Source organism: Limanda limanda, chromosome 22, assembly GCF_963576545.1.
Source record: "Limanda limanda chromosome 22, fLimLim1.1, whole genome shotgun sequence".
NCBI classification, from domain to species: domain Eukaryota; kingdom Metazoa; phylum Chordata; class Actinopteri; order Pleuronectiformes; family Pleuronectidae; genus Limanda; species Limanda limanda.
In genome coordinates, this window is record NC_083657.1 from 16,268,499 (window position 1) to 16,290,556 (window position 22,058).

The 22,058-nt window shown below is 40.7% G+C and overlaps 1 protein-coding gene across 1 annotated transcript; it reads left to right on the forward strand.

Moving 5' to 3' along the window:
• Window positions 1-1,601: 1,601 nt before the first annotated feature.
• slc1a1 (solute carrier family 1 member 1) lies at window positions 1,602-18,439 on the forward strand. The gene is made up of 12 exons (XM_061066182.1): window positions 1,602-1,855; window positions 5,222-5,362; window positions 10,935-11,027; window positions 11,155-11,269; window positions 11,851-11,893; window positions 12,038-12,133; window positions 12,565-12,749; window positions 13,888-13,995; window positions 14,974-15,096; window positions 15,309-15,503; window positions 15,759-15,893; window positions 15,992-18,439. Exons 1-12 carry the CDS (start codon window positions 1,756-1,758, stop codon window positions 16,230-16,232), a joined length of 1,575 nt encoding a protein of 524 aa, XP_060922165.1. The 5' UTR covers window positions 1,602-1,755; the 3' UTR covers window positions 16,233-18,439.
• The last annotated feature ends 3,619 nt before the right edge of the window (window positions 18,440-22,058 follow it).

Consider the following 22,058-nt stretch of genomic DNA (forward strand, 5'->3'; position numbering starts at 1 on the left):
CTTTAACAGGGTAAAAAGAAAGTAGAAATCTCAGAGAGAAAGTTGAGAGCTCTGTGTGAGAATTCAATGTTTCCTAATCTCTACAAACAGATTATGTGTGTGAAGTTGTTTAACTTCTGTTTAATTATAAGTTTGACTGTTGATGTCAGAGACAATTATTTAAATAATGAACATGGAAGCCGAGTCCAAGGGAGGACTGTCTTTGACCTACATTTCCCATAATGCAACTTAAATCATTTTTTGTTGCACACTCAGAATTAGAATCTAGGAACATCTATTGGTGACGTTGCATATTGCAGCTGAGTGTGTGCGCGCGCGGGTGTGTGCGCGCGCGGGTGTGTGCGCGCGCGGGTGTGTGCGCGCGCGGGTGTGTGCGCGCGCGGGTGTGTGCGCGCGCGGGTGCGTGCGTGCGTGTGTGTGTGTGTGTTCGGGTGCGGGTGTGTGTGTGGTGTGTGTTTGTGTGTGTGTGTGTGTTAGTTTTTGGATGGCAACAAAGCCACATAACAGGTTTACACAGCAATGAGGAGAACAGAGGGCCCTGACATGGGGTTGGCCCTTAACCAAAATCTAAACAAACATCTCTGACCAAAACAGACTTTGAGCAGGAAAAGCTACATAACTTGGATTTAGTCATTATATGACATCACACCCCGTGTTAAGATTAGCCAGTCAGTGTGACAGTGGTCGCTTTTTCAAATCCTGTGTTATTATAAATCGAATGCACTTGTATATTAAGATGCATGAAATGATACATGAGAACCAGAAAAATAAATATATATATGTGGTTCATACACCGTGAAGTGGTACCAGGCTGGTCTCTGTGGTCGTTAGCAGTGGCGGATCTAGGATTTTTCAAAATCAGTGAACAAAAAGGGGCCACAATTTACACAGAGGGGCCAATTATACGTACAAAATCCATGCTCAATTCTTGATTCACAAAGGTGCACATTTAGCTCATCTCTTGTTAACTGTTTTCTCTATAGCTTTGAGCAAAGCCACACATCATGACATATATTTTGAAAGTTGTCCCTTGATATAGCACATTGCTTACTTTAAAAAGCTTAGAAATTCTTGACAAATTGTCATATTTATTGTGAGTGTGGTGAGTAAGTGACAGGTTTATATAGGACAGGGGCTTTTCAGGGGCCAGTTAGAGTTCGGCTGGGGCCAGTGCTGCCCTGTTATGTAGTTATTTTGCAATAACCAATCAAAAACATGAAGAAAAGTGGCTTGTTGAAGGAGCCTTCAGCCTGTACCTGCAGCGGGCTCATTCGGAAATCCCTCCATGATATTAATGAGCATATCCCCTTTTCACTCTGGTGGGGGGCAACTAGGGTGGGTGGGGGATGTCATCATGTAAAGTCCATGTAAAGGACTTTGATGATTCCTGGATTGTTTCGGGGCAAATTGCTATGATTCTTTTTTAAATTTTTTATTCCCAACCCCTTCTCACCACTGAGAGGGAAATGTCAAAGACACCTTGTGTGGGGGAAGGGTGGTGGAGGGAGAAGGCGACTGTCTCCCTCCCTCCCACCTTTCCTTACTCTCTCTCCACACTCTCCCTCCCTCCCTCCCTCCCTCACACCAGTGCTGGCCATCAGCAGCGTCTGACGGCTGCATCCTTTGCTGTAGCAACGCAGCTGCTCCTCCATCCCTCCCTTCCTCGCCTGCATCTGACAACCCGGCTGCAGGAGCCTTTTGTGTCTCTGCAGGGTCCATTGTTGTCTATTCCCTCTTTGGAGCAAACGCAACACCATGGACATGATGGGCAACAAAGAGCGGCGAGGCGTGAATTTCAAAGGCTTGCTGAAGAGGAATTGGCTTCTGATTGCCACGGTTTTATCAGTGCTGCTCGGTACGTGGAAGCCCCTTAATGTCTGCTCATGTGTGCTGAGAGAATGAGACACTTTCACCCTCACTGGTGCCATTTTTCTACTTATCTTCATTGCTGTTCACACATCCGTCCCACCCTCTTTGATTTACCATTCAACCTTGCCTTCTGCTGCTGTCACTGTGGAAATAAACCTGCTTTGTTTTTTGCATCAGATTTGTGCTGCTTGACTGAGCAGCAACAGAAATGTGACATGTGTGTTCAGGAATCCAGCCCCATGTCTGATGTTTCATCTTTGTGATTCACGAGAGAAAGGAGGATGAGTACGGAGTGAATGTTAATGGAGACACAGCCTCTGTCCTCCAGGGGCAGAGAGCTGTGTTCTCCTGTGTGTCTGGACGTGTCTCAGTCAAACGTGACCAGACTGAGGTGACAGCTGATTGCTGGGTCTGTGCTAGGAGTCACAGCACTGAGGAGGCACAGTGCATGGACGACATACAATCTGAAGGTACAATCTTCAAAAATCTAGGCTCGAAAAGGGTTCAAATGTTTCTAAACCAGTTGTTAGATTTTGTGTTTTGACTCTGCTCTACGTTCTCTGTTAAATGTTCGTACCTCCCTACGTTACTGAACAAGTTCAGATTTAATAATTAAAAGATTATTCAGGGAGGGAGACCTGAGGATGGATATCTAAGTCACTGACAGTCGGCTAAGTACAGAGCTGTAATCACATAGTTTGCCTGGTAAGACACAGGGGGGAATGGTGAACATGTTTTCAGCAAGTGAAGTTAATTTTTCTTATAGTTTCAAATCCCGATCAAAGTTATCTCGGGTGTAGGCTGTACTTCATTATAAGATTTATAGAGAGAAATCATTCCAACCGTTAACATCCTCGCATATGCTGGTGGTGAGGAAAAGGGTTTTTTGCTCCAGGGGGTGTCTGACTCGACCGGTTGGGTTGAGAGATGAAGGACAAGACAGAAAGAGAGAGAGAGAACAAAACACAAGTTCTAGTAAAACAAATGGTAATTGTAGTGGGTGCTCAGCAGGATCATGAGGACAGGAGGTGCACTTCAGTCGTATAGATAGAAATGAGGTCAGAATATAAGTTAGTGACATGCATTAAAAAGCTAACCTGGCTCTTTCCAAAGGTCGAATAAACAGCAACCAATATCACTTCAACTCACCGATCCATCAGTTATACCGTTCATCCTTTGAGGGGGGCTGGAGCTAATCCTAGCAGGCTTTCACAGACTTGATTCATTTACCAGTTTACCTGTTGGACAACCCAACAGCACCCAAAGGTACACAGCAAATTAGCTCAAAACCTCCTTGCCAACAACCAAGGGGCCGTTCTCACCTGAGACTCTGATATAGATAATTTTTGTCATTTGCAAACACAAACCAAAAATGTGAAATCAACCAATTAGTTGCAAGCTTTTTTTGGTGCCGTTTTTCAGATAAGATAACATAAGATAATATATTTATTAGTCCCACAACTGTGAAGTAGCAGCAAAGAGCAACATCAAAAAAAATGTGACTTTAGGAAAGTAATATATAAATGCAAGGGAATATAAAAGGTCTAAAACACATAAATGGCCGAGAAATACTCTATACAACAGAATATGTAAAGTGAACAGACTGACATAAGCCATGGATTGGCTCTATGAGCGCATTTTATTCTCTGTACAATCTCTGTGGTATCAAACTGGTCAGCGTCACCGTGACAACCTGCCTCCAGAAAGTCACTGGAATAAGCAGGGATTTGCTTTTCCCCCTAAAAAAACAGACCCAGCATTGAACTCACCAATCGTGTTTTTATCATGTTTTGTTTGTGTTTCATTGAAGCACAGGAGATCATTTGTTAATCACTGAGCTGTGTAGACGTCAGTGGGTGTCTGAAGTTTTTGATCTTTGGACGGGACTCGGCTAGCTGATTTATTTATATTTCTATGAGTTGTGGTCTTTGTGATTTTTAGCGGTCTTCATTTTATTTATGTGTGAGATTAATGTAGTTATGTATAAATAAACACTTTAATTTCTGCTACACATATATCTGCTCTGTACATCACAACTTTTTGAGAGAAAAACAAAAACAAACTATAAATGTCACACAGCAGCAAGTCTCTCATCCCTTGTTGTTCAGTTACCTTGATGAAGTCACGCTTAAAATTAACTTCTTCCTGGTTGTTTGGTTTATCAGGCTATAAATCAGTTTATTGAAGGGCATATTTTATTGCATTACTATAAATTGTTTCTGCTTCTTCCTGGTAATAAGAAATGAAAAAGTATTACATTCAAAGGTCATGATTTTGTCCTCTTGACTAAGCAGTTTCTCCAAACATCCCAAATGTCTTCAGGCTCACTGTCCTTGATTTTAGCTCAATCCCCTCCACCTGCAGCTGAGCAACCAAACAAGAAAAGTACTAAGTTCTATATTTCATATGTATATGTGCTACCTTAATAAGTCATTAAAAGTTGCGTTTTCTCAAAATGACAAATAATGTGTTGCGGTGGCCGCGCCAATAGCCTCCGACGTCAGTGGTTCTGACTTTCTGACCCACAGATTTGAAAAGCCAAGGTGTGGAATCGGTTCTCGATGAGGCACCAGCACAGCATGGATAGAAAAGGGAAACTGTGTGTCCTCCATGATTGGCTAGTTAAGTGAGGGGTAGCGATTTAGTGATTTTATTTGTTCTTAGAAAAATTAAAAAAGGGTGATTGGGATTGCTACAAAAACCCACAAAAGCCTCAGAATAACAAACAAAATGACACAAAACCACACCAAAACAAATTCAAAAGAACCAATACGAAGACATTTAAAACCACAACAATTAGTCTAGATATATACAGAGATGCAAAACCTCTAAACCTCTCGTTCCTTAGGGCTCATCAATGGTGAGGACGTGTCAGCAAAAATTCATTAAAAAAAATGAACATTTGATATTACAGCCAGAAGCATGAGTATTGTTATTAGAATATTAAAGGACTGTCCGAAAGTCAGTGGCGCAGAAGGACTGAGCTGCTCGGCCTGTGAAGAATCCGGAGTCAGATACAATATTGTGTGAGTTACGAGTCAGTTATACTGGGTCATGTTTTCCTGAATAAATGTGTTTGTGTCATCCAGCTCCAATTTGCTGTGTCATCCCAGTCTTTTACAAGCAGCCCAACAGTAGGGGGTCTGTTATGCGTGATAACACAGATTGTGTCTTGCAGTGCATCACTACGAGGTATATATGTGGCATTTATAACTGGAAAATATAGCATGCCTGATTTACATTAATGTGATTTGTGCCTCGTAAACTCCATATGATAAAACACCACTGACCCAATGTTTGTTCTGTCTTTTTTTCTTCATCTTTAACCTTATCTTTTCTCCTGATCTTTCAGGGATCAGTTTGGGGGTCGTGGTCAGAGAGTATGCGTCGCTCTCCCAGCTCCACAAGCAGTACTTCGGCTTCCCAGGGGAGATCCTAATGCGAATGCTGAAGCTGGTCATCCTCCCTCTCATCATTTCGAGCATGATAACAGGTAACTTATAATATGATTACTGCATTAGCAAAAGAAAGTCTTGAAATGATAATAATAGTAATAGACGAAAGTGTCCATTTACAAATACATACTTTTGAGGTTTCTAGTGCCCTTATTTAGCAGAGTGGAGTGTTGACATCAGGGTGGTGAATGGTGGGAATGTGTGCATTTGACTTTCAATCAAACAATATATTTTTTTATTTGTACAGCCCATATTCACAAACAACAATTTGCCCCTTAACAACGGCTTCACAAGGTGTGACATCCTCTGCCCTTTACCCATGTGTCATGTGTCCCCTGACAAGCCTATAGCAGCATAACCAAGAGCTGGTCCAAGACAGACCTGAAGCAACTGTCACTATAAGCTTTACCAAAAAGAAAGGTTTTAGGCCTATTCTTAGGTGTAGAGAGGGTCTCTTTTCAAAAATATTGTCATTGATTGTAATCCACGTTATGGCAGATTTGTCAGTCCCTGTTTGGCCATAGGATTAAAGCAACAATGGAATGAAACCCAATGCTGAGATGGTTTTGATATTTGATCAGTATCAGTGGTCTAGGTTGTTTTTTCAAGTGAAAAGGCTAAAATGCTGAAGAATTTGCTGCTTTCCTTTGTTTGATATGATCATACCGTGAAAAGGGAAACAACAACTATTTGAAGAATGTCCCTCTGGGCTCTGGGAACTCGTGATTCACATGTTAATGACTAAACAATTTGTCAATGAATTGTCAGAGAGATTAAAGATTAACTCGTTGTAAATCCCAATTATTTGTATTGCTAGACAATGTAGGTGAGATCAGCACTTTGGTTCTGTCTCTCAGAAGAAGATCCTCCTGGTGACTGTTGTTGGAGGTTTTTAAAAAACAGTGCGAGTGGAAAATGGCAGAGGGAGGGCAGCGCCGTCTGATCGACTCTTTGAATCCGACGAGCAGCACCACACAGTGTAGGGTCAGCTCGCGATTCTACGCTTGTTGTTGTATGGAACCCGTTAAATGTCGGGGTTCGGGGGTAAATGATGATGGTCCTCATAGCCCCCCCCCACCCCTCTTTCTCTCTCTCTCTCTGTGTGTGCTTGTAGTGGGGGGGGCAGATGGGGACATTTAATAATGAGAGGAAATTTCAAAGTTCTCAGTTACAAAGTGTTTTTATGGAGAGTGTTAATGTTGCCATCATTAAGGGTTTGAATAACCGGGCACCGATATCCTGCATGGTTTCACGGAGGAATAAGACACGCAGCCGTAATCGGTGTTTACCGGAACCGGAAGTGACTAGTACTTCCGGTTAGTCATTTAAAAAATAAGGGCACATATTAATAATCGTTTGAATAATCGTGATTTAGTTTTTGTCCAAAATAATCGTGATTATGATTTTTTCCATAATCGAGCAGCCCTACTCTTGGTTCAATTCTTGGTTCTTCACTGATCACCATCTACATCAGACATGGGCAAAGTACGGCCCGCGGGCTGTATACGGCCCATTGGGCTTTTTAATCCGGCCAGCCAAACTTGTCCAAATAATTAAAAAAAAAAAAGAATTAAAGAAAAAGAAAAAAAATAGAATTTTTTTTTTTTTTTTTTAAACTAACAATTTAGTAGCACTTAAATGGCACGTACTTATAGCACTTTGTAGTTTTGCTTTATTTTTGAAGAAATTGTACTTTCTTGATTCTTGTTCTGGGTTTGAACCCTCAGGGTTGAATGCACTTATTGTAAGTCGCTTTGGATAAAAGCGTCAGCTAAATTAAATTTGCCCGGGAGTGCGGTGTATAGGGCTTGAAAAGGCACATGATGTCCCTTTACTTTTTCCTTTTACCCTGTGAGCCCTTCTGTAAAATGAGAGGATCAAGGAAACGAATAGTGGACAATGAGTGCAGAGTGTTTAACACAGAGTCGACAACAAAATACTTTTTCACTGAAGTCCAATCGAAGGCTGTATGCCTGATATGTCGAGTTTTCATGGAGTACAACATCAGCTGTCACTTTGCTACGAAGCATGCTAACTACGCTAGCAAGCAGTCAACGCAAGAACGGTTGGCTGCAGCTCAGAGGTTGGCGACTAATTTACAGACTGAGCAACATTTTTTTTCACAGACAAACTGCGATCAAAGAGTCATCTACCAAGGCATGTTTTTTGGGGGGCATTCGAAATAGCAAAGGCTAGCAAGCCTTTCTCTGAAGGCGAGTTTTTGTTAAATGGCCTTGCAAATAAGTGCTTTGCTACTTGGTAAAGGCCAAATCCTTTCATGTAATGATTTTTCCATGTCATTTATATTAGTTCACAAAAACACTCCATCCATCTGTTCCTGGCCCGGCCCCTCTGTCAAATTTTAGAACACATTGTGGCCCGCGTATCAAAATGTTTGCCCACCCCTGATCTACATGCGACCACTGGCTCAAGTTATCTGCAACTCCAATATTTTGTTCCATTTCTATGCAGATGGTACACAACTCTACTTATCCATAACTCCAACTGACCTCACTCACAAATTAGATCTTGGAGGTCCACTAACATGTAAATGCTAAACAATGGTGCTATGACCCAAAGGTCAGAGTGATATTTTGAGCCAGATCTTAGTTTTCCTGGGTTTCTAGCACAGCCATGACGCAAGAACTTTTCTAAATATTTCAATTAAATCACCATCATTGAAGCTCAAATTAAGAATATGGCCAAAATTAGACTATTTATTTCATACAGTGATGCAGTAATACTCAATCCTGCTTTTGTCAGCCATCTTTATCACTGTAGCTGTCAGGGCCGGCAGAAATGGCAGGCGTGGACCCAATAGCAACGACACAGAAGCAGACTAGGATTAAGCAAAGTTCTTGGTTTTATTACGAAGCAGAGGTCAGGATCCAGGCAGACAGTCCGAAGCAAACAGAACCAGTAGGGAGTAGGCGACAGGGGAATCCAGAAAACAGAGCCAAGGTCAGGAGCCAGGTGGTCAGTCCAAAGGCAAACAATGTCCGACAGGGAGCAGGCGAGAGAGAGGTCCAGAGAACAGGCAGGTAGATAACAAGGAGGTCAGGCAGGCGATGAGTAAGGTAGGTAAACGCTGGAAGGTAAGGTACGAAACACTAACAATCTGGCAGAGGACAAAGGAAACTGGCAGGCAGATATACAGGTGGTAACTAATGAGTCGATTAGAGACAGGTGCGTATGTGGGTGGAGCCAGTGTGGATGTGCAGAGCAGGAGAGGAGTGGCTGACTCTGAAACGACACAGGGATTAGTAATTGGAAATCTGACAAGTAGAAACATTAATAGGAAGGTGAATTTGTGACAGTAGCTTGTTATTTGGAAGACTGCCTTAGAAATCTATCAACTGCCGATTAACTTGTACTGCAGCTAAGGTTCTCATAGGAATCAGGACTATCAAATATGAGCACATTTTACCTTTGCTCGCCTCATTTCACTGGTTAAACGTGGTGTTGAGAAGTTATTTTACAACAGGTTTTGATGTCACTGAGCAGCCTTGCCCCATCTTCACTCTTCTCCTCACCCCAGCTCGTTTTCTTAGATATTTTCCAGGGCAAAGTTTGAGACAGAGAATTGATATTACCTTCTCTCTTAAAACCATTCTAAATATTCATTTTGTTTTCACTTATTTATTTAACCCTCTCGTATCTTTGTTTCCAGTTCTTTTTTTTTTTTTTATATATATGATTTATTTGTAAAGATTTTTTTCAAAAACAAGACTTAATGTACATTACAGCCCCCCCCACCCCCTTCCCAAAACAAATATACAACTAAAGCAATTTGATACACAAACAGAAAAGAAAATCATGAAAGCAAATAAAAAACAACAACAATTGGCTGTTAGATGCTTGCAGTGGCAGGAAATATTGTAGAAACATATGCTTATGCTCATTCTTACTATCCCACCTTCTCTACCTTTCAGCTCTCTAACTCACATCCACTCACACACACACATAAGCACATCCACTTGCATTAATTGAGCAATGTAAAGAATATAAAAAAGGAAGACAAAAACATATACATTGCAATAAATAATACAAGGGAAAAAAAAAATATATATATATATAAAATAAAATAAATAATAAATATATACAAAAATAATAATGCTGCATGCTGCTAATATGTGCTACCGATAAGGATAGTTAAAACAAGGCGTGGTGCATTGTTGGGGCGAATCAATCAATGGTGGCCATATCTAGTTGGGTAGACCTGACATGATCTAAGAAGGGTTCCCAGACCTTACAGAACTTAGTAGAGGTGCCACGCAAAGAGTACTTAATTTTTTCTAATGTCTTAAAATGAAGGGCATCTTTAAGCCATTGAGAGTGGGATGGGGGGTAGGAGTTCTTCCAATGTAGCAAGATAACACGCCTCGCTAAAAGTGAGAGAAAGGCCACAAGTTCACAGAAGTAAGATGGTAGTGAGTTCCCAAAAGGTAAGACACCAAACAGGGCAAGTAATGGTGAAGGACAGACATTGGTAGAAGTGACGGCTGAAAGAGTGTCAAAGACACCCTTCCAAAACGGCGCAAGTACAGGACAAGCCCAGAACATGTGGCCAAGACTGGCCGGACCTAAATGGCACCTGTCACAGCGTGGGTCTACGTCTGGGAATATGCGAGCCAGTTTACTCTTGGACCAATGGATCCTGTGGACTACTTTACATTGTAAGACTCCATGCCGGGCACAGACAGAGGATGAGTGGACCCATTTCAAAGCATGCTCCCATACCGCAGGGTCTATCTCTATATTAAGATCCGACGACCATGCAGTACGCAGGGCATCAGAGGTTGAGGATTGGTGCGCAAGAAGAGTGTAGTAAATCCTTGATATGGTACCTTTCCGGTAAGGGTTCATTTTAAGGATGGTGTCTATAAGCGTGGGAGACGGTATAATGGGAAAATTGGGAAAGCAGTTACGTACAAAATCTTTTAACTGCAAATACCTGAAAAAGTGAGTTGAAGGTAGGCTATAAGCCTGTGCTAGCTGACCAAAGGAAGCAAATTTCCCATCAATGTAAAGATGGTTGAGGGATAAAATTCCTTTGTCTCTCCAGATTAAGAAAGCATTATCCATAATGGATGGAGGGAACAGGGGATTAGAGTAAACAGGAGCCAGACCAGGTACTGATTGCAATGTAAAATGTTGTTTAAATTGTGTCCAGATTTTAAGACTTTTTTCACAACAACACTGTCTGAGTGCACATATGCTGAAGTAGTTGTGGGGAAGCACAAGAGGGACATCAAAGATGATGAACCACATGAGGCCTCTTCAATCTGTAGCCAGGGTGGGGGTTGGTCATTGGAGCAGCAGCAGTGTAATATGGCTCTAATGTTTGTTGCCCAGTAATAGAGTAAGAAGCTGGGGAGGGCTAGACCACCCATCTCCTTAGATTTTTGTAAAGTGTCTTTACAAAGTTCTTGATTAGGCCTCAGGATGTATTATTACAGTGTTGTCTCTACGCATACCATTTTTTTCAATGTTCTCATCACCCAATGAAATGAAGTCTGGTTGAAGTGGAAAACTAATATTTGGAAAGTCGGTGGTATGGCTGAACCTTTGTTATGGATGTGAAGTAACCATTGTGCTTTTTGTGCACAGGTGTAGCAGCGCTGGACTCTGAGGTATCAGGAAAGATCGGACTGCGAGCCGTTATCTATTACTTCTCAACAACCATCATTGCAGTTATTCTCGGTGAGCTCAGTTAAGAGGTCAATCAAATGCTGTTATGTCAAAGTGGAGGATGATAGTGATACTGTTGGAACATTTGTGTCGGTTCCTGCTCTGATCTGAAAACCCATTGTGGTGGCATCCATTGCAGGAATTATTTTGGTGATGACGATCAAACCAGGAGTATCGCAGACAGCGGATCACATTGACAGAGCCGGGACCACACCCAATGTAACCACAGTGGACACACTCTTGGACCTCATCAGGTGACCTCACTGTCACTAGACTGAATCCCAATGCACCTCCATCCTTGAAAACAACCAATCATACAAATGTACAAATTTCAACAGTCATCTTGAGTTCCATTTAGCTGAACACATCAAATGTGAAGGCTCTTGAAGAAGTGATAAATTTGAAGTCTTTCACACACACACACACACACAAACACGCCTAAGATATACATCTTTAATATTGTTAAACTAGAAAGTAACTTTTAAATATTAATTTAAAAGATTTGGGATGTGCTAGAATATTTAAGAGATATTATAATATGTGTATAATTAACATGATATTAATATTTCATTTTCCTGATATATTCAACCTTTAGTTCTTGAATAAAAAGGTAATTTAATGTAATCTAGTACTTTTTGTTAACAAAATCTTGCTTTCCCTCCGCAAAAGACAGATGTCTTAGCTCCACTGCCTCAGAAGAATTTAGGTTCTTCCTGGATTCTGACTTGCATGATGAGTCGTTAGAGTGATTAATGTAACAAGGAATATTTGAAGTACACATCAGTACCTTTTGTGTTCTTCATTCACCTGAAAATCCTCCCTTTTTCATTTACAGAAACATGTTTCCAGAAAATCTAGTACAGGCTTGTTTTCAGCAGGTAAGAGGCAGGTGCATCCGCCACTCGTTCCCATTCCGTCCTATGTATATGTTTCAAATGTCTTTTAAAAACTATGTCAGACTTTACAATATGACACCATGTGAATGTGAATCTAATATGGCAAAATGTGACCAATTACACCAGTACAAGACGAAACGCAAAGAGCTGGAACCTCCGAAAGTTTCACCTGACCCAACCAGTATTCCAGCTCTCACGACTTCCGTCATGGAGGCAGTAGAGGTGAGTGCTCACACTGCTCTACTCTGTTCAACAACAGCCGTCACTGTAAACCTTAATGCTACCGATGCATCGTCTTACTTGTCAAGCAAGCAAAGGTACATTTATACCAGAGCTCTCTGGTGTATTATGTTGGGAACATCCATTAACAGGACTGTTAGAGTTTTGATCTTTACCTGACAACAGTATGTCCTTGTTGATGCATCGGTTCCGCATTACGTTTCATGTTTCTGCACCTGGCAACCAGCGTCTGCTCTGAATGCATCGCAAGGCCCAATAATGAGCCATAAGTACCCACGGGTCAGTGGGCTGAGGAAACATTTGCACAGGGTATCAATGGGTCTTTGGAGTGAACTAATGTGGCTGTGAGAGCAGCTTCCTGGCCTGGTCTTGGCCAACTGAATGAATCCCCTCCTTGTTTCCTCTCTCTGCAGAATATCACCAAGAACTATAAAATCATTGGGGCATATTCGGACGGAATCAACGTGTTGGGGCTTATCGTGTTCTGCGTCGCCTTTGGCCTCGTCATCGGGAAGATGGGTGAAAAGGGACGGATCCTCCTGGAATTTTTCGATGCACTGAATGAAGCAACTATGAAATTGGTCCATATAATTATGTGGTATGTGTAAAAGAATGAGGTATATAATGTGGTGCTCAAGGGCAAATTGCATACAATACTGACAGCAAGCATCAATTAAAGGGTTATTAAAGGGACTATATATTTTTAATAACCCTTTATATTTACTTTTTTATAAACTTTTAATAAATAGGCGTTTAACACTCCGTAGCAGCGGCTAGGACTCATCAAAGTGAAGTTGTTGATCACGACAATAGCATATTCACGACAACGCTAACTACAACTCATTCTCCAGTTTGTGGTTTTCTGAGTCCAGCTTTATAGAATTTTGAATGAACAGGTGAACAGCTCTTTGCGCAGCAGCAGTGATGCAGTTTCAGGCTTTTGTTGGATTGATTCCAGCTGCAGGTCATTACTTGCTGCAGCTCTATTACTGCAGGTGACTTTGACAGTTTCAGAAGGAAAGCTGCAACCAGTATCACCACAGGCCAAACAAACATCCCATTCATGACAAGCAACAGTTGTGTGAACTGGTAAAATGTCAGTTTTTAATCAAAAGGACATTTTCAAATTGAGAACCACAATAAATGCATTGATTATATCATAGAAGCCATAGAATAACAAGAAAAAGCAAGGTTTCCCATTTTGAATGTTTGGGACTTACATTTTTTCAGATATTAAAAGTCCAGTCTGTCAGATTCAGAAAGATCCATAAGCAGAAATGAAATGTTATAATTGTACTGATGTTTCATTAGTGTATAATCACATGAAACTGAGAATCATTGTGTTTTAATTTCCTTAAAATGAGACCTTTATATCAAGAGGAGCGGCTCATCCCCAGTGCAATCCGCCATGTTGCATTTCTACAGTAGCCCAGAATAGACATACTAAACCCTCACTCTAGAGAGGGCCTTAACTTTTGTTTAGTACATTAAATTAATGCAACCACAGGAGGAGGTTGAGGCGGAGGGTGTTTATTTGTCATTAACATCTAACCTAATTGCCAGATCCCAGGGGAATCGTAAGCACCTTGTCTTTAAACGATCAAAATAGTTGCTGATAATGTCTTTGATTATTCATGTATCTTCAGCTGCAAACCAAACACAAAATATTTGCTGTAGTATTAACTTCTATACCCTACAGAATTCAAACTACGGTACATTTTGATTTTTTTTTCCAGCTACATGCCAATAGGGATCCTGTTCCTAATTGCTGCTAAGATCATTGAGGTGGACGATTGGGAGATCTTCAGGAAGATGGGTCTTTACATGGTAACGGTGCTGAGTGGGTAAGTTGCACCATTTGTCTGTATCCGCCTGTTCCACACATTCGGATTTATGGTTGACATTTGGGCCGATTCTCCCCCCAGTGATACAGTAAAAGATGAGCTCTGTGTGGGTGCTGATAAGGGACTAGGACATTTAAAACTGCTCAGCCTGCAGATGCAGTAATGAAAGCTATGCTCACACCTCTAAATCTAAGTGACTGCACTAAAAATCCCCTGAGGTTAGGTCACAGGGTTAGTCCATTGCTTTGAATGGCTGTTACGACATCGGGTTCATATTTTCAAACAGCGATTTATCATTTGAACTCTATATAATCCATTAATTCAGTTAGTTCAGTCGACTGATTTTTGAATCTTTACCCCATTAAGTCAAGACCCTCAGAGTTTCCATCATGTATACTTTTGAAGCACTGTACTGAAAAAAAATTGTGGGGGGGGAAAGCACAACTATAACTTGATATCTTATAACAATGATTTAAATTTATACCAAAAAGTATGTGACATGTCAACAAGTCATTTTTTACAAGGTATCTTTGTGAAAAAACAAAAAAACATGTGCACTAGTGCAGTCGTATTAATTAAAGGTACATCTATCTATCTATCTATCTATCTATCTATCTATCTATCTATCTATCTATCTATCTATCTATCTATCTATCTATCTATCTATCTATCTATCTATCTATCTATCTATCTATCTATCTATCTATCTATCTATCTATCTATCTATCTATCTATCTATCTATCTATCTATCTATCTATCTATCTATCTATCTATCTATCTATCTATCTATCTATCTATCTATCTATCTATCTGTCTACCAATCTACCAATCACTCCCTCCCTCCCTCCATTCCATCCAAACAGACATCTTACTTATCTACCATCCCCCCCTCCCTCCCTCCATCATCAATCTATCTATCTAAATTATATGGAGTGTGAACAGTGACGGTCTAATGTTAATGTGCTTCTGCCCGACAGTCTAGCAATCCACGGTATCGTCTGTCTTCCACTCATCTACTTTGTCATCGTGAGGAAGAACCCGTACACATTCTCACTGGGAATGGCTCAGGCCCTGGTGACAGCGCTCATGATCTCCTCAAGGTCAGACTCCTCCAAGCTCCTCATTGTGCCTCTGAAGCCAAATCATATCCCATATATTTCAGCACCAACGTCACTCATGCATGCATTGCCTTAAACCACATATGAATAGTTATGTACTTGGATTCAGGGCAGCAGGGTAACCACAGTGTGACCATAGGCCACCACAAGCCATACAGTGACAAATCCAACTGGGTTTAATGAATGTCTTCCAGCTCTGCCACTCTACCCGTCACCTTCCGATGTGCTGAGGAGAACAATCGCATCGACAAGCGAATCACACGCTTCGTCCTCCCAGTGGGGGCCACCATTAACATGGACGGCACGGCACTCTATGAGGCGGTGGCTGCCATCTTCATCGCCCAGCTGAATGACTATGCGCTAGATGTGGGCCAGATTGTTACCATCAGGTACAGTTTGGTTACTACTCTGGGGTTCCATACAGCTGCAATCTGTGTCAGACCATAACAAGATCAATTGTTATTTATATTATTATCTTTTATTTCTGTGTATGTACCAATTTTTTTGCTTGTAATATTCTATCTCAGTTTCTTCATTCGTCTTCTTGTTGACATTTTAGGCCACCAATTAAAAATATTCTCTGATATTTAATTTCGACAAGTCATTAGGAAAACTATTTGTGACATAGTGTGATTTTGTTCCAGTATCACAGCAACGGTTGCCAGTATTGGAGCAGCGGGAGTCCCTAACGCTGGCCTTGTCACCATGGTGATAGTCTTAACAGCTGTAGGTTTACCCGCAAGTGATGTCACACTGATTGTGGCTGTGGATTGGCTCCTGTAAGTTTATCTGCAGTCCCTCAATCTTATTTTACTTTTGAAAGTTTAAATTCAAACAAGAGCTCTGCTGTAGATTTATCCTGAGTGGTGTTTTTCAGGGATCGGTTTCGTACTATGATCAACGTGCTGGGTGACGCTTACGGAGCCGGTATCGTCCAGAAACTATCCAAGAGGGAACTGGAGAGGATGGATCTGACATCAGACGTGGACGTCGCCAACCCCTTTGCTCTGGAAGCCACGCTGGATGACGAAGAGTGCGAGAAGAAATCCTACGTGAATGGAGGCTTCACCGTCGACAAGACGGATGCAATCTCCTTCACTGAAACCTCCCAGTTTTAGCCTTTGGCTGGCTCAGGGGGGGCCAGAGAAAGTGGCACTCTGCTGGGGATGCAAAGCAGAGAGCTTTCCATCATGTATCAGCACCTTGAGGCGAGAGGAAAAACGATCCAGCCAGACCCATCCAAGCTCAGACATCAGCAATAGCAGCCTCCATTAAGATTATCTGAGAGGATCACCCTTCATGTTGGGCAACCATGACTAGATTAAAGTGCTTCCCTCTTACTCAAAGTGTGCCATGATTAAGAAAAGTCAGTCTTCTTTCGAATAAGTGTCTCCTTCATGCAAAGATGCACTTAAAGGTTGTGTGTGAGTGTGTGCGTGTGTTATGTGCGCGTGTGTGTGCGCATGAGGATGTATCTAATGTGTGTATATTAAAACAAATATATAAATTCATTCATGTACTTTTTTTGCTACTTGATAAGACATGGATTCTCTAAAATGTCTGAATGATCTTCGCGTGGCTGTTGTGAAATGTCTATTACACATGATGCACTGCTTGTATAGCTATCTGTATATTTAAACTGTGCCAAACATATAAAGAGTTTTTACATCGACTTGCATGAGGCAATATGTTAAGAAAGGGGGGTGGCTGGCTGCAGACTGTTTTTTTTTATGGAGACTTCACAGAGACTGGAGATGGTCCACAAAGGCTTATGAAGTCAACGAACACTGTGAAACTTTTTATTTCAGAACCAAATCGCTTAAATCTGTTGATTCGTTACAAAAAATAATCATAAATATCATATTGTGGGGAAAACCTATTGGATTCGGCTGATTGTAACCGGACCATTTTCTTTGTCAGCTCATGGATTTATACGTCAATAATCTGATTAGCAAGGTTTATCGTTCTATGTTCCTTTTGAAAATGGCGCTATCTCATTTTGACCATGTTGTGGGATTGAAATATGTTCAGATGCTCTGGCAGCTCTCCTATCACATAGATGCATGATGAGCTTTCATCTGTTGAACAAAATGAAGTTGGTTATAAACATTTTTGTTTAACAAGACAAAACCTTTGAGTACATTTGGTCGGGTAAGGAATAGGTTGACATTTTGGGATATACACATTATACTTTTTTCTTCCCAGAGCTGGGATGATCAGCAGCACTCTCACGTGTGATTTAGATATTGTGCCAACCATTATTACATTATAGTTTAACTGGAATTCTCTCAACATTTAATGTTCGAAATTTTTGACCTGGGGCATGTTTGACATATATAGAGAGCCATTGGTTTAAAGTCTCTAATACCATGCTGGCTGTTTGACACACATCTCTAAAAAGCCAGTAGCATTCATACTTTCACACTTGAACATCAAGCTAGTTGTGTCACATTTACACAAGCACACGGTCAACGCTCCCAACAGTTTCAACTGACATGGTTACTTCAAATATACAAAGAGGGAAGTATTCCTTAAATATTGATTTACTGTATCTGTAAGATAAATAAGAATGGCATTAGTTCAAGAGTTGAGAAACTGTTTGTGTGCACTAGAAGTACAAAGTTTGGACAAAGGAGTATTTATGTCAAAGTGACCATGGTCCTGGTCTTGTTGTCCTGAAATAACTGCAAAGGGTTGTTGCAAAAATGGCTGCCGGGTGGCAAGACTTTCTTATGAGGATTTTGGTATTCACACCTGAAAGTCTGGACGATGGTCTGAACCGAGCTTCACGTCTTTGGTTAGTTACATTGTAATTTATACGTCCTGTTTTCATTACTTATTTGGGTTGTATAGGCCTACTTGAAATTGGTATGTAGACGGTCATGTGACTGAGGTCGGCGTGTTGTCAATTCGGCCGTCGTATTAGCAAACATTTTTGGAATAAAAAAATTGGCTTTTCATTTTAATGGAGAAAACAAATCAACACGTGCATTTGGTTAACTTCGTTGCCACTTTAATTTCATTTTAACTACCAGAAAAACGAACATCATCATCATTCCAACATTAAACTCTTGGAGTTTTAATGTCTATATGTTTAATGCCGTCTGAAGTCATTATAATTGGTGTGAAAGCCCAAACCATCCGAAACCATGTTTTCACACTGCAAACCAACTGAACCATGGTTCACTGAAACACTGAATATTTATTTGATTTTTTGGAATAATCAACAGGCTCTGTCTGAGGTACATCTGGATTTTAATTTTAATGTATGTAATCAGTGCCTAAGCTAATAAATTCCTTGGTAGTCACCTACCAAGTAAATAAACCTGCCTATGCCGTATTTTTGTGAGTTGCTAGTAAGCATCAGGAGAGGTGATAAAAAAACTAATATTGCTGCACATATACTCTATATGAATATTCAACTCTGCTGAAGACTCCAGCTATGGGGAAGTGACAAAGAGAAATCGGAATATCTAATCAGCAAAGCTAAAAACAATGTCAAAGTGCTTTGCTATTCTTTTATTTCTGCACATTTTTCTAATGCTTTTGATGCTACTATACATTTTGTCTACTTTGACCCCAGATTGCACGGCCACAACACAAATACAAAGGCTAAGAAATAGGGCTATAAAACAAAAATTAGATAGTAGTCCATAGACTGCGTTGTGCAAACATCATATAATACTACAGGGATGAGCAAAACAAACAACATAGGGTGGATTTTGCCATTCTTAGAATGTGACCAATGACAGGACAAAGAGACAGTTAATGTTTTTTCAGAAGAAGACATGCTTGAATAAACTCTCTCACCTCTGCACAAGTAAATGGCACAAACGTCTGCACTTGTGTAATGCTCCGTATAACTGATAACCCGTCTTACACTAAATAAGTTCTTATTCTTGAACCAGTTCCGTTCAGGATTTTTGGAACCTTTCTGCAATGAACCCACATTTCCTGCAATTTTGTACAGAACCATTGTAATCCAGGAGGCCTCATTAATGGAGGGTCATACATAAAATGCACAACGAATACAAATAGAATTTACTTGATGGCAATCCCGGAGTTCTTTGGCTATCGTCTGATGACAAATTAGCCTCTGGGGCAACAGCAACATCCTCCATTCTCCGTACAATGTTTACGGTCTGAATTTCTTCTTTTATCACACCAGTCAAACGTTTCTCCACACACAAACACAGTAAAACTGTTTGAAGGTCTTTTAGGTCGAGTCCAAACATCACAAACCTTTTTTATTGTTACTTTCTTCATCCTCTCTTTCAAACCAGTCGACTGCCAGAATTATTTACTCTGAAAAACTTAGCTACTTTCTGGGTTCTACAGATTTTAAAGAGTTTCCATACAAAGTTATTTTTTTTGATTATATTTTGATGCTGAAAATGTCTCGAAATTAGGTGGAACCTGGTGCAAAGGGTGTATGAGTAACTACTGTGTGCTATTGTATATTGTTGTACCATTTATGTGATTCATATATGTTTGCCATGGTTGGTTCTATGACCAATATTCCCAGCATGATAATATTTATCATTGATACTAGTTTGAAATACAATGTTCCATTATCTTTCCAACATCCCACAAGTCTGAGCCTTTTCCTCGAAAACTCAATACTCATTGCAACACAACTTGCTCATGTTCCTTCTACTTGCAGTTATTCATGCCGTGCAAACTGAGATTATCTCAACTAACAGACTCAACCGATCTACGACTCCTGTCCTTCAGCCACCTACAAGCTTCTTGGTAATTTATTGCTCAGATTGTGCTAGAAAGGAAACTGCCAGAGTAATTCACAGCACGATACCACACTGTATGATGATCCATTAAAAGTTGAGATGAACTTTTAGTGGTCCATGCTGGTAGAAATCTGATCACAACACCTTTGAAATTATCATTGGTTGGTGTGAAGTACCACTCCATAAAAACAACAGCTTTTAGTAGCTAGGAAACACTGCTCTTAAAAAAATGTCCTTGCTAGGTTCAAACAATCAGTTTAGTGGTCCCCATCACAGTGAAATGTTAAATATTCAAATCACAGCTAAAGGTACGTTGTCCTTGTACATAAAAATAAGCAGCTGCAAAATGCTGCGTCACCTTCAGCTTTATCTTGAACCAAGTACCATAGTGTCCGAAACTCAAACCTTGTCTATTTTCAGAAGATAAAAGATAAAATGATGGCGTTCAAGGTTTACTGTGATTCCACATGACTAGAACTTTACCCTAGTGTCCTACTCTGGGATTCATGATTCAAATAATTATTGAACATGTCTGTTTGTTATTAAGAAAATTGCTTCATGTAAAACTATCTCACACCATACTCACCCTGTATTAGGGCAATATTGAAGATTTTCTTTGGGAGAAGTTTCGAGAATAATGTGGTAGTATAACAAGGATAATGTTATGATTTCATTAGAATTAAGTTATACTATAACAAGAATAATGTTGTATTTTGTTCAAGGCCATTTTGTCAGTTATCATAGTCTTTCCCCGAGACCTGATGCCTATTCTTCTGACATCTGCCTCCAACACCTGAAGATGTCCTCATATGAACACTGTACTGTGGGCCCTAATTTATCAAAAGGCGTCACCTTCTCTGCTGCATTCTGAAAAAATGTGTTCCTTGAAATAGACCCCGGCTAAAGCTTTCGATCATCCACCACCTTCACTGTCTTTGCAGTTAAGCTGCCTCTGCTAGTTCTTAACTCGTCTGTTATTTATAGCATTATTCATGGACTTCTGTTAAAACCGACCAACCACACCACTAAAAAGGCTCTGCACTGCCACATGACACACAGCCATTCTGCAGTAGATCACAATGTTCCTGATAGAGCCGGTGCTTAATGCCTCACAGTCATAGTGAGCAGCTCTCTGATATATGACAGTAGTTCACACAGAGCTGCATCGCCATAGACACAATTTGCTTGTAATGGCCTTTGGGTGATTTATCTGAGGACGAGACAATATCAGCTTGATAGGTTAACGATGTAGAGCCGCGTGACGTCAAACCGATTCTGCTGCCTCCAGGCCGCGTTCAAACTGAGATGTAAGATTTTAATTTCACCAAGGTTTATATCTCTGCTCTGCACACATGCACACACCAGGAGAGTCATGACATATGACGACTTTATTGGCAAGGTGGTCGTCTCTTTCTCTGCACGAGAAGAGAAATGCAGATGTCTCACATCACACACATGAAAAAATAATTTGCTGTTACTTTTGCTGCTTCAGTCTTTTGCAAAGATTGTCCTGACCTGGCATCCGTAGTGCAGTGGGTGCAAGTACAGAAGAGACAAGAAACAAGGGGGTTATGAGTGACTTAGCTGTGAGTTTGTTGGGGCCCTCTAAATGATTTACGCACCTCAAAGTTAAAATACACATTTAGTTTATTGATTTGAAACAAGACATCAATATAAATGACATCGAAATAACTTCGGAAAACATGTCTCCGTCTATGAAAATGCACCATCATGTATTACTTAGTATTTCATGGTCCTGAAAACTGCATAACAATACACAATATCAAACATTTTATGACAATGTAACAGCTTAAACAGGTTCATATTTAAACAAATTCCCCAACATGGAGGTGTGTGCTCTGGGCATTTGTTTTTTTTGTATTTGATAGTGAACAGTGTACACATGGGGCGAGAAGGACATTGGTCTGATAAATGAGAATGCTTTCCAATTATTAGGTCACCAGGACACCCCAAGGGAGGAGCGTATTTCAAATTAAAAGTTCTTGAAACTCGGCAGGTCCACCTCACCTTTTCGGAGCCTGGCCAGGTCATCGGGGCGGCCTGGAGAGATGGATATTCTGGCCAAAACCCGGTCTACCTCAGAGACTGTGGCCCCCTGAAACACAACAACCACCGCCTCTGTCATTTTGTTACATTGTCACATATGTAATGCTATGTGCGTTTCTAGTGACATATACG

What these genes read in the sequence shown, in the direction of transcription:
- slc1a1 (XM_061066182.1), top strand. Translation starts at nt 1,756, where the DNA reads ATGGACATGATGGGCAACAAAGAGCGGCGAGGCGTGAATTTCAAAGGC. An exon ending in GGTTTTATCAGTGCTGCTCG is followed by an intron (nt 1,856 to 5,221) that starts GTACGTGGAAGC and finishes CTGATCTTTCAG; the next exon opens with GGATCAGTTTGGGGGTCGTG. An exon ending in GGCCAGATTGTTACCATCAG is followed by an intron (nt 15,504 to 15,758) that starts GTACAGTTTGGT and finishes ATTTTGTTCCAG; the next exon opens with TATCACAGCAACGGTTGCCA.